The sequence below is a fragment of the Olea europaea genome, chromosome 15 (assembly GCF_002742605.1).
Source record: "Olea europaea var. sylvestris chromosome 15, O_europaea_v1, whole genome shotgun sequence".
Classification (NCBI taxonomy): domain Eukaryota; kingdom Viridiplantae; phylum Streptophyta; class Magnoliopsida; order Lamiales; family Oleaceae; genus Olea; species Olea europaea.
In genome coordinates this window covers 14446622-14458753 of record NC_036251.1, presented here as the reverse complement: position 1 = coordinate 14458753, position 12132 = coordinate 14446622, and the positions used below count along the sequence as shown (strand labels likewise).

General features: G+C 36.7%; 1 protein-coding gene across 2 annotated transcripts in view; it reads right to left on the bottom strand.

Moving 5' to 3' along the window:
* LOC111410248 (protein MON2 homolog) overlaps nucleotides 1-12132 on the bottom strand; it is a 71624-nt gene that overhangs the window by 14949 nt on the left and 44543 nt on the right. For both annotated transcript variants that reach the window (XM_023040511.1, XM_023040510.1), the window contains exons 29-31: nucleotides 9555-9613; nucleotides 7507-7643; nucleotides 7235-7389 (exon numbers count right to left, since the gene is read on the bottom strand). In XM_023040511.1, the coding sequence (XP_022896279.1) occupies nucleotides 7235-7389; nucleotides 7507-7643; nucleotides 9555-9613 (351 nt within the window). The remainder of the gene's footprint in view (nucleotides 1-7234; nucleotides 7390-7506; nucleotides 7644-9554; nucleotides 9614-12132) is intronic.

The window sequence follows — 12132 nt, the reverse complement described above, 5'->3', positions numbered from 1 at the left end:
GAATACAAGTGTAATCAGTTTGATAAATTCTGTGAGGCAACTGGAATTAAACATCAGTTGACCATTCCACACACCCCAGCAAAATGGAATGTGTGAAAGAAAGAATAGGACCTTGATGGAGATGGCAAGGTGTTTGATGATTGAGAAATCAGTTCCAAAAGAGTTTTGGGGAGAAGCTGTGAATACTGCCTCATATCTTCTTAATAGACTCCCCACAAAAGCTTTGAATATGAAAACACCATATGAGGCTTGGTATAGAATCAAGCCTGATGTTGCTCATCTAAGGGTGTTTGGTAGTATCTGTTACACACATTCCAGACCCTAAAAGAGATAAGCTAAGTCAAAAGGTTGAATCTGGCATCTTGATTGGGTATTGCAGCAATGCTAAAGGATATAAGGTTTTCAATCCTCAAACCAAGAAGATAATATCCCGCAAGGATATCAAGATAGATGAAGAATCCTCATGGAATTGGGAGTCCAACACATTAATTCGATCACATGATCAAAGAATAGTTCCACAAAGAGATGAGGCTGTAATCAATGAAGAAGAGGAAACTGATGAAAACCAACCTGAAGTATTGGAAGCTGATAGTGGATCAGATACTGAGAATCCAGTACTAAAAACCAGGTCATTGGCTGATGTATATGCAAGGTGCAATTCAACAATATTAGAGCCAACAAATGCTGCTGAAGCTGTAAATTCATCTAACTGGTTGGCAGCAATGGAGGAGGAACTTAAGATGATTGAAAAGAATGGAACTTGGAAGCTGGTAGATAGGCCAATGAACAAAAATGTTATTGGAGTCAAATGGGTGTTCAAGACCAAGATGAACTCAAATGGATCTATTAACAAGCTTAAGGCCAGACTTGTTGTGAAAGGGTATGCACAACAATATGGTATTGATTACTCAGACACGTTTGCACCAGTGGCAAGGTATGAAACTATAAGGTTGTTGCTGGCTATAGCTGCTCAAAGAGGTTGGGAAATTCATCAGCTAGATGTTAAATCAGCTTTCCTAAATGGTTGGTTAAATGAGGAGATTGATGTCGATCAACCTGATGACTTTCAAGTAGCTGGAGAAGAGGACAAAGTGTATCAGCTGAAGAAGGCATTGTATGGGTTGAAGCAAGCTCCAAGAGCCTGGTACAGCCGAATTGATGAACACATGAGCAGCCTTGGGTTTGTGAGAAGTGTCAATGAACAGACCTTGTATGTGAAGAAAATTGAAGAAGAGTCAATCCTCATTTCCTTATATGTTGATGATCTTCTAATAACCAACAGCAGTAAGGAGCTGATAGACAGAACTAAGGCAGAAATGATGAAATCATTTGAAATGACTAATTTAGGAAAGATGAAGTACTTCCTTGGAATGGAAATCGACCAGACACAAGAAGGCATTTTTGTGTGTCAAGCCATTGAGCAAGGGAGGTTAATGAGGCAAGAAGATCAAGTAGAAGGTGCCTTGTTTGTTAAAGGAAAGCATAAGGCACAGACGAGCTTTAGGCCAAGGAAAAATCAGCAAGACAAGAGAAGATTCGAAGGCAACAAGGGTGCTGATAAAAACTTTGCTTATCCTCCATGTCCACATGATGGTAGTAAGAAGATTGATGGGAAGTTGTATAGGAGCTTGGTTGGTTGTTTATTGTATTTGACAATCACAAGACCTGACCTCACTTATGCTACTAATTTGCTTTCGAGGTTCAGGGAGGAACCAAGTGAATTGCATTTCCAGGCAGCTAAAAGAGTTTTGAGATATATCAAAGGAAGTGCTGATTTGGGAATCTGGTTTAAAAGGTCAAAATCCTGGAATTTAATTGGATACACAGACAGTGACTCGGCCGGATCTCTTGATGATATGAAGAGCACATCTGGATATGCATTTTATCTCGAAACAAACATTGTTTGCTGGAACTCGATGAAACAGAAAACTGTTGCTCAATCAACAGCAGAAGCAGAGTATGTAGCAGCAGCAGAAGCAACAAATCAGGCACATTAGCTGAGGAAAATGCTGGAGGATTTGGATGCTAAACAAACTGAGGAAACTATAATTTTTTGTGATAATCAATCAACTGTAGCTATGGTTAAAAATCCAATGTTCCATGGAAGATCGAAACACATTAAAATCAAGTACCATGCAATTAGAGAAGCACAAGAAAATTGTGAGGTATAGCTAGTACATTGCAAAGGTGAAGATCAGTATGCCGACATTCTAACCAAGTCCTTGTCCAGGGGAAGATTTGAAACACTTAGAAAGAGTCTTAGTGTTTCCAACAAAAGTGTTAAGGAGGAGTATTGATGTTGGTTGCCACTTTTGTTGTCACAATTGTCGAGTCCTTAAGTATCAAGTATAAGGCTAAGCTATGTTTATTTTGTTGTCAAGCCCTATGTATTTTGTAATGATTATAGGAAGCAGTCCTTTACATTTTTCTGATGTATAACCTGCACCAGCATGTCTTTATGTAATGATGTAATGTGTGTCCTTAAGTAAGGATGTAGCAGGTAGTTGGTAGAAAGATGTGCTAGAACATCTTTTATATATCTCTTGAAAATCAGTTTCTTACTAATGGCTGAATAAACCTATTCACTTCAGAAAATCATCATCCTTCTCCTCTTCATTTCGAATTCTGATTAACACCTTCTCTGATCTGGAAAACTCTGTCCAACCGTTTGAACTCCGAAATACGACATGGAATTTACATCAAGGACCTTGATGTCACACAATATTACAATGCTCTGTAAGGACTATGGCGGGAAATTGATATGTTCGTCCAAATCAATTGGGACACACCAAGAATTGCTGGAAAATAAAGGAGAGAATTGATGATTTCTTAGCTGGGTTAGTACCTGAATTAGATGAAGAGGCAAACTACTGGGCATCAAACCACCTCCAACAATTGATGAAATTTTTGCTGAGGTGTAACGTGAGGCCAGCCAAAAACGCGTCATGCTTTTAGACTCCAAGCAACCTTCTTCGGAGAACTCAACGCTTACCGTTCGCAGTTAGGAACAATCTCAAGCAAACAAAAAAGAAAAAGAAAAAAAAACAATTCTTGCTACGACCACTGCAAAAGAATAAATCACTCTATTGATTGGTGTTGGATTCTACATGGCCAATCACCAAACAGAAAACAATGGACCCGTGAGGATGGAAGACAAAATCAGGCTCACCGTGAAAAGATTCAGGACCATAATTCCTTTGGTTTCTAGAGCACTACTGAAGCTAGTCCAAAGATATCCGAAAATGTCTCCCTGTCACTCACCAAAGCCCAACTCGAGCAACTATATAAACTTATCACTCCTACATCAAGTGAAGCCCCATCCTCCAGTTTATTGGCTGAAAGAGGTAATTTTATTTCAGCATTGACAAAAAGGAGTAATATTGAAAATTGGGTTATTGACTCTGGAGCTATTGACCGTATGACGAGCTACAAAAAATTGTTTCACACATACTCACCATGACCTCAACACTTTAAAATAGAAATAGTAGATGGGTTGCTTGCCCCAGTTGCTGGAACGGGAACTATTAGACTCAGTACATATGTTGAATTAAAGTCGATTTTACATGTTCATTGCAGAGTCAACTTTACTGAGTCATTATGTATTTCTCAGGACTTGACTTCGGGGAAGAGGATTGGCAATGCTAAAGAAAGTGGGGCTATACTACTTTCTGGAGGACACTAACTTGAATAAATAAGCTCAAACTGCAAGTTGTGAATCTATCCCAAGAGAACAAGAAATAATATATAGCACCGTCGTTTAGCTCATCCTAGTTTCTCGTATCTGAAGTATTTATTTCCATTTTTTCGCAATAAAGATAATTTTCAGTGTGATATTTGTCAACTTGCCAAACATTCTCGCTCTTCATTCTCCTCTCGTGATTATAAATCTTCGTCACCATTTTAATACATAGTGATGCATGGGGGCCTTCTTAGATTAAGAGAATTACAGGCAAACATTGGTTCATAACATTTACGGATGATCATACGAGAGTATGATGGGTTTACCTGTTAAAAGATAAGTCCGAAACGACACAAATTTTTAAAAATTTATACTCTGACCCAAACCTAATTTGACGCAAAAATAAAAATCTTTCGAACTGATAATGGACGAGAGTACTTTAATCAAGTGTTAGGAGATTTTCTCACTAAAAAAGGCATATCCTACACCAAAGCTCTTGTATCATTACCCCACAACAAAATGGAATGATCGAAAGAAAAAATCGTCACCTCCTCAAAACTGCTAGAGCACTTATGTTTACCAGTAAAGTCCCAAAACATTTTTGGGGGATGCAATCCTCTATGCATGCTAAACAGAATGCCTTCTCAGATACATAATTTTGCAACTTCATTAACTGTTCTGTCTAGCATGTGGGCAAATTCAATCCATTTCATCTATACCCCTAAAGGTGTTTGGATGTAGTGTCTTTACTCATATCCATGACCATGAACATACCAAGCTGGACCCTAAGGCTCGAAATGCGTGTTCTTAGGGTACTCTTCCACTCAAAAAGGCTACAAATGTTATTCCTCAGTTACTCATAAATATTACATATCTATGGATGTCACTTTCTTCGAATCCCTTCCTTATTTTTCCCAAAATTCCCCTTAGGGGGAGGAACACAATAATGATGGAGCTTATGATGGAATATTTGGGAAACTACACCACAGTCACCTGTCACTCATTGAAGAGAATTCTGCCTCAATATCCAAACCATCAACTCCCACATCCAAACTACTTCCTGATCCACCACATGTTGATTCTCTTGTACAGCCAAGTTCCATGACAAGGGGAGATAGACAACTTGCAAAAATATCAAAGCTACATGTATATTCAAGGAGGAAGAATATCCTATTTCCAACTTCATTGGATAAAGCCATCTATCCATATCAGTTCAAGCTCTTGCAACCAACCTATTATAAATTTAGACACCAAAATCTATCTAATACCAGAGCTACGTGTATATTCAAGGAGGAAAAATCCAGAAATGGTGGAACATCTCACAGTTCAACCGCAAAACCATGAATCTTATCTGAATTCGGATAATTCTCCTAACCCACAGATTGACTTTACTAATGATTTGAATGTCCCTATAGCACTTAGGAAGGGAGTTAGATCTTGTACACAACATCCTATTTCCAACTTCATTGGATAAAGCCATCTATCCATATCAGTTCAAGCTCTTGCAACCAACCTATTATAAATTTAGACACCAAAGTCTATCTAATACCAGAGCTACGTGTATATTCAAGGAGGAAAAATCCAGAAATGGTGGAACATCTCACAGTTCAACCGCAAAACCATGAATCTTATCTGAATTCGGATAATTCTCCTAACCCACAGATTGACTTTACTAATGATTTGAATGTCCCTATAGCACTTAGGAAGGGAGTTAGATCTTGTACACAACATCCTATTTCCAACTTCATTGGATATAGCCATCTATCCATATCAGTTCAAGCTCTTGCAACCAACCTATTATAAATTTAGACACCAAAGTCTAACTAATACCAGAGCTACGTGTATATTCAAGGAGGAAAAATCCAGAAATGGTGGAACATCTCACAGTTCAACCGCAAAACCATGAATCTTATCTGAATTCGGATAATTTTCCTAACCTATAGATTGACTTTACTAATGATTTGAATGTTCCTATAGCACTTAGGAAGGGAGTTAGATCTTGTACACAACATCCTATTTCCAACTTCATTGGATATAGCCATCTATCCATATCAGTTCAAGCTCTTGCAACCAACCTGTTATTAATTTAGACACCAAAGTCTATCTATGAAACCTTAGCAATCTCGGAATGGATAAAATGGCAGCCTTGAATAAAAATAGAACATGGCAAACTGTGGACAAACCTAAAGATAAGTCCACGGTTGGGTGCAAGTTAGTGTTTTCAGTTAAATACAAGGCAGATGATTCAATGGAAAGCTATTGAAGTCAAGGAGGCATGTGCAACATTGTAAAAGTTGTTGGTAGGTTAGGGCTTTATGTCAAATAAGGACAGACTGCCGCATTTTCCTTTGTTTCTCATCAACACACTGCTCGAGTGCCACATGAAGAGAGGACGTCACTAGCTTCTGGCCAAGCCTTCGGTCGAGCGAAAAGGCCATCGCTAGCTTTTGCTGGACATCGCTCAAGCGACATAGTTTTCCGCAAAACCCTAATCATCCTTTTTCGAGTGTTTTAATCGTTCCAAACTTCCTAAAACCTTCCACATATAAATATTTACACCATTTTCACGAAAAGGCTTGGATTGTCCATCAAAGAAAACACTTGCATCCTTCAAAGATACACAATCCATTCTTCATCAACTTTGGCGATTGAAAAAAAAAATAAAAATCAAGCCTGAAATTCAAACACCAAAACAAAAGCTTCAAGAGGATCCATGCGAGATTGAAGATCAAGGAAGGTGATTGGAGTTCTGGCCGTTGGAGAACGGGGAGTTCTTAGGGAATCCATAGGAGATAGACAAAATCAAAAGCCCGGAGTTGGTGCAAGAGCACACAATCCAGGAGGGCTTTGGGAATTGCAGTACAGGAGCTCAGAAATAACGTGATTGGGTCTAGTCTAGCGGTTCTGTAAGTTGTGTTCATTTATAGTGAATTCATATTGGTTTGTGCTTGAGATTTTACCCCATTTGGGGTTTTCTATGTCATCAAATTCTGTGTTATTTACTTTCCAAAAATTTATTATACTACGGTAATTCAACATAAGATAAGTTGCATGTGAATCAGACTGGACTAACTAATAATCACATTGTGATGCAATTGTTAATTGAAATTTGTTGAATTTCGTGCAAACCCCTATTCCCCCCCCCCCCCTCCCCCTGTTATTTGGGTCGAACTGTGTGACTTTCATAATTGTATCCAGATAGAGTTAATAATAACATTGATTTGCCATCCTATATTGTGACCTATCTTCTCTCCCTCTCCCCAGCTTTATTAACCATAACCACGACAATCCAAGCATTGGATAATCTTCATTCCAGAAAACATAATATAGTTTTCTTTCAACCCTATGTGAGACATCCCTATATAGAAATTGTGTTGTAACTAGGAAATTGATAAAACACAGCAAAACTTAAAGCTTGTCTAGCACAGATCTTTTCAAGGAAAATTGAATTTTATTTTTATTTTTTATTTTTTTTGGGAGAATGCATGGATAAAGTAGGAAAAGTTATAAAAATCTTTGACAAACAAGCCTTCAATGTACAAAGAAAAATTGTACCTCTGGTCTCTCATCAGCTACCAACTTTTGAAGCAGCGCAAAAATGGAAAGCAACAATTTGTCGCCATCAAGAATATTCAACAAAGATGTATGATTATTAACTTCATTATCCGAATCAAGAGTCTGTTCTTCCCCCTTTTCGCTGTTTCTTTCATCTGGAATCAAAGTAAAGTGATAGTTTCCCAAAAACAAAATACAGGGAAATAAACCTATCTCTATAACTTGTCAAGGAACAACTAAGAACCGCCAGTTATATAAGGCTGATGCTAAACCTGTTTCTGCATCTTCAGTTCCATGCATTAGCCCCTTCACAATAAAATCTGTAGACGTCCACAAAAGGCCTACAGCTGTCAAACTAATATTCAACTCTGTCTTCTGCGCACTGTATGCTCCAGCAACATCAATACATCTATGGAAACAAACCAGATGAGCATGAGTCAAATAAGAGTTGTGTTATCTTTTCAAAATTACACCTACAAGTGGTCATTTTGTGGAAGAAGAAGAAGAGAAATTATTCGATATTCTAATTCTATTAGGACAGTGAACTGCAGGAAAGAGCTATTTTTGTTTGACTTTTATAGACTTGCATCTTATTTCCATTAGGAAAATGACCAAGAATAAAATAGAACTAAGAAACTTTCACTTGAACAAGGATTTGACTACTGATTAATTCATGGCCCAATTCAAGCTAAAAAAGGTGATCAGAAAATGCTTAAAAGAATTACAATTCCAGACAGAATTATAAATGCGGAATATGCAGAGCTGATCAAATTACCAAAGTGCCCCTAGCTTGTTATCACCAAATTACCCAAGTAATATTATTTGGTTATTCTCCATGTTTCTTCTTTAAGGAAAAGCTTTTAAAGACTCTACACATCCATTCCTCCCCGGCTAATAGAAACTTGACCGAGGCGAAAATTCTTGGTAGATCACCAAAAATATATGAAACCCCCAGATTGTGTAGGACGAATTCATTATTAACTTCCCACTTAGTATGATCTTCTAATTGCAGAATTTAAGGTCCTAGGATAGGTAAACCAGTATCATAATCTATCTTGTCCATGATCATAGAAAAATCTCTGCATCAAATATAGGCCTAAAGACACTAAGAATTTTGTCTTAAGTATAAAAGCAGGAATGGACCATAAGTCAAGAAAATTCATTTTATAAGTCCAGTAAGAATCTTCCATTGGAAATAGTATAACAGAATTAAGTTCTTTAAATTATAAAAAGCAGCATTAAAATATTCCTGCATTTTCATAATATTCATTGGTAGGATATATTTTTCTACATGCCCTCTTCAATTTCTCGTGTGTTATGCAAAAAAAACACCGTCTTACTAACTTGAGAAGATTTGGGGAATGACACAAGATTTACAGGCTGTTTAGGCTTCAATTCCTGCATAATTTCACATAGAAATCAACCTGAAGTACGGTTAATAGAAGAATTACAGCCAAAGTTAAGGTACTATTCCATGTTTCCCTATGATCTTTAAAGAGGTTATTCTATGATGGAAATCTCCTAGATAAACGTTGGACTTGTTTCAGGATTATAGAAGTTATGCTTGTAACCCAGTTTCAAATTTCATACCAGTCGTCAACTGCTGTAGGAAAGAATGCTGTAGCCAAGATCAACCTTACTATGTCAAATGCAGGACAGCCTCTAACAAGAGAATTAACGGCTGTTGAACTATAAATAAAATCAACAGAATCACAAGTAGAAGACTGGAAGAAAGAAAAAAAACCATATCAGACATTAAAACTGGGTAAGACTCCGTCCAAGAGGAGCTAACGGATCTCACCATTACACCACACAAAATTAAAGAGATAGTATACTAGAAATTACGTCCAAAATTTATTGTATAGACTCTTAGATATCCTAATTCCATTATGATAGTGACTATGAAACACAAGAAGATATGTTCTGATCCTCTCCCACACCTTCTTTTTCTCCAATAAGCATTTGGCAGCTAAAATCCATCAAACCCATCTTCTATAGTTCAAGAGAACCATATCCTTTAACTAGTACATTGACAACAAATAAACATAATATGAGCATCATCGTTGTCCAGCTTTCATCAATTGTCACTATCTTTAGCATCCATTATGCTATAAAATGAGACAACTCTAATCCTTTAACAACAGGAAATATTGATTCAAATTATCTTTCAAACCCACAAGTGTCTCCCTTGATATATTTGACCTGATGATCCATATACACACGTAAATTTATCTAAACACTTAACATGCATACAATGACATAGCAAGCATATACTATCACAAATTAAAAAAATAAAAATTAAGGCATAATGATAACCTACACATGGAGGCATTCAGCAGGAACGGTGGCAAGTCCATCATTCATGATGACACGAAGGCTCTACATAGAAAAATGTACATTAGTTAGAAGACTCGATGCAGATCAAGAAAACGGCAGGAACATATAGATCTAATAACAATTTAATTACGGGACAAACAAAAGAAATAAATAATATTACAAAATGTATGCATACAAGATGGATCATCATACATGATACTCTAGTGAAAAGGATCATCCTATGTAAAACTTGTCAGAGGTTTAAGGAATATTAAAGCATAACATAGAAGTTAACAATGGAGGATGAACTACATGACGCATGATGGATTTGACACTTCTAATGGTGGAAGCACCTAAAATGAACAGATGAAGGATAGCTCCCAGTGAATCAGGTTTATACTTGACCTCAACCGATTCAAATACTTAATTGGTGATCAATGCACCGTAGAATCATTACAGGGTGCCAGACTTAACAGAAAAATATAAAAATATATCACAAAATCAACAAAAATAATAGACATTTCTATTGTCCTTAAAGCATGATGGATTTGACACTTCTAATGGTGGAAGCACCTAAAATGAACAGATGAAGGATAGCTCCCAGTGAATCAGGTTTATACTCGACCTCAACCGATTCAAATACTTAATTGGTGATCAATGCACCGTAGAATCATTACAGGGTGCCAGACTTAACAGAAAAATATAAAAATATATCACAAAATCAACAAAAATAATAGACATTTCTATTGTCCTTAAAATATATATATATAAACAAAAAATAAAAAATGAGAGAGACATTTTCCTTGATGGTTCCACCTATTTTCTAGGAGTTTAGGAAACAAACTGATGAGAGTACAACAAAACTTCTCTTGATATGCAGATATCAGATTCTACAAACTGACAAGACTTCAACAAAACTTCCCTTGAAATACAGATTAGATGCTACAATGCTCAATATAGAACGTTTTTACAAAGCACAGCCTCTTCATTTACTTGAATACTAAATGGATCTCAGAATCACCTGTAACAGTTCAAATACATATTCATTCTTCGTACCTAGTACTAGAAACATCACTAGTTGCGGAGGAAATCCAAAGATAAACTATTAATGCTTCTAGAGGATATAATAAACCAAGGGATATTAACCACGCTTTAAGTACATCACTGTGACAAACTTTTGACTAAACGATCTTCTTTTAAGGGATTCCTTGCATTATATAGGAAGATTATTACCTTCCCACAACTATGATATCAATCTAAATATGGTACATGTAATCAACCTAAATATGGTAAATACAATTCTATACATAATTATGTTAGGTTATAATTTTTGTGATCTTCGTCAATCTTCATGATCATTGTTGATCTCATTGACATCTCCCTCAAATTGATGTTGGATGATCAAAAAGAATCAGTTTGTCAATTGATGTACAAAAGAATTGAAAGGCACAACTCCAATGGGCAGCCCAAAAATAACCACATGCATAGGCCACAATCCATCCATCAAAACACTAAACCATACCAACCCAATAACCATTAGCCCATTAACCTAGGCCCAACCACATAATTAACCCAAATAACATGCAACACTCCAAATAACCTAAAACTCAAATTTGAAGGCCCAGATTGCTGAAAACCAGTACTTTAGTTAGGTCTTAGTAGAATTTAAGCAGAATCTAAAGGAAAAATAATCAGCCCTCAATAGAGACAAAACAAAAGTCCAACCTCAAAAATTTGACAGTCAAAAAGGCCGAATAATTGAGAGAATTTCTGAAAAACATGTTATTCCATTGTTGTCTCTATTGTGTATATATATAGTACAATCATTGAATATACAAGGAAAATAAATAAACATAATTCCTAAAATTCTTCTCTTCCCAAATATAAATCTAACTTTATACGGATGTACATCCCCCTCAAATTGATGCTAGGAGATCAACCAGCGTCAATTTGCCAACAAGGAATTGATGCCGTAGTCAAGCCATTGCTGTGTTGAAAATATCTGCCACCTGAAGATCAGATGAAATGGAAGGAAGGAATATCACTTGATCTTTCAAAGTGTCACGAATAAAGTGACAATCAACCTAAATGTGTTTGGTGTGCTCATGAAAGACGAGATTGCCTGCAATCTGAATAGCACTATTGTTGTCCGCATAGAGAGGAATAAAAAGAGTGTGAGGAAACCCAAGCTCCACTAGAAGACCAAGTAACCAAATAATCTTAGAACAAGCTAAAGACATGGTACGATACTCAGCCTCAGTAAATGATTTAGAAACATAATCTTCTTTCTTACGTTTTCAAGAGATCAATGCATCAACCAATAACTTACACCAACCCATAGTAGAATGAAGCGTATCTGGACAACCAGCCCAATCAGCATCACTGTAAGAATTTAAGAGAAGATCCTCTAGGCAAGAACAATCCACGAGTAAATGATCCACGAAAATAGCGAACAATACGACGAACAGCCGCAAGATGAAGATGCCGAGGCAAAGACATAAATTGGCTGACTTGATGGATGGCATATGAAATATCTAGGCAAGTAGTGGTCAAATAGATAAAACTCCCAACTAGAAGACGTT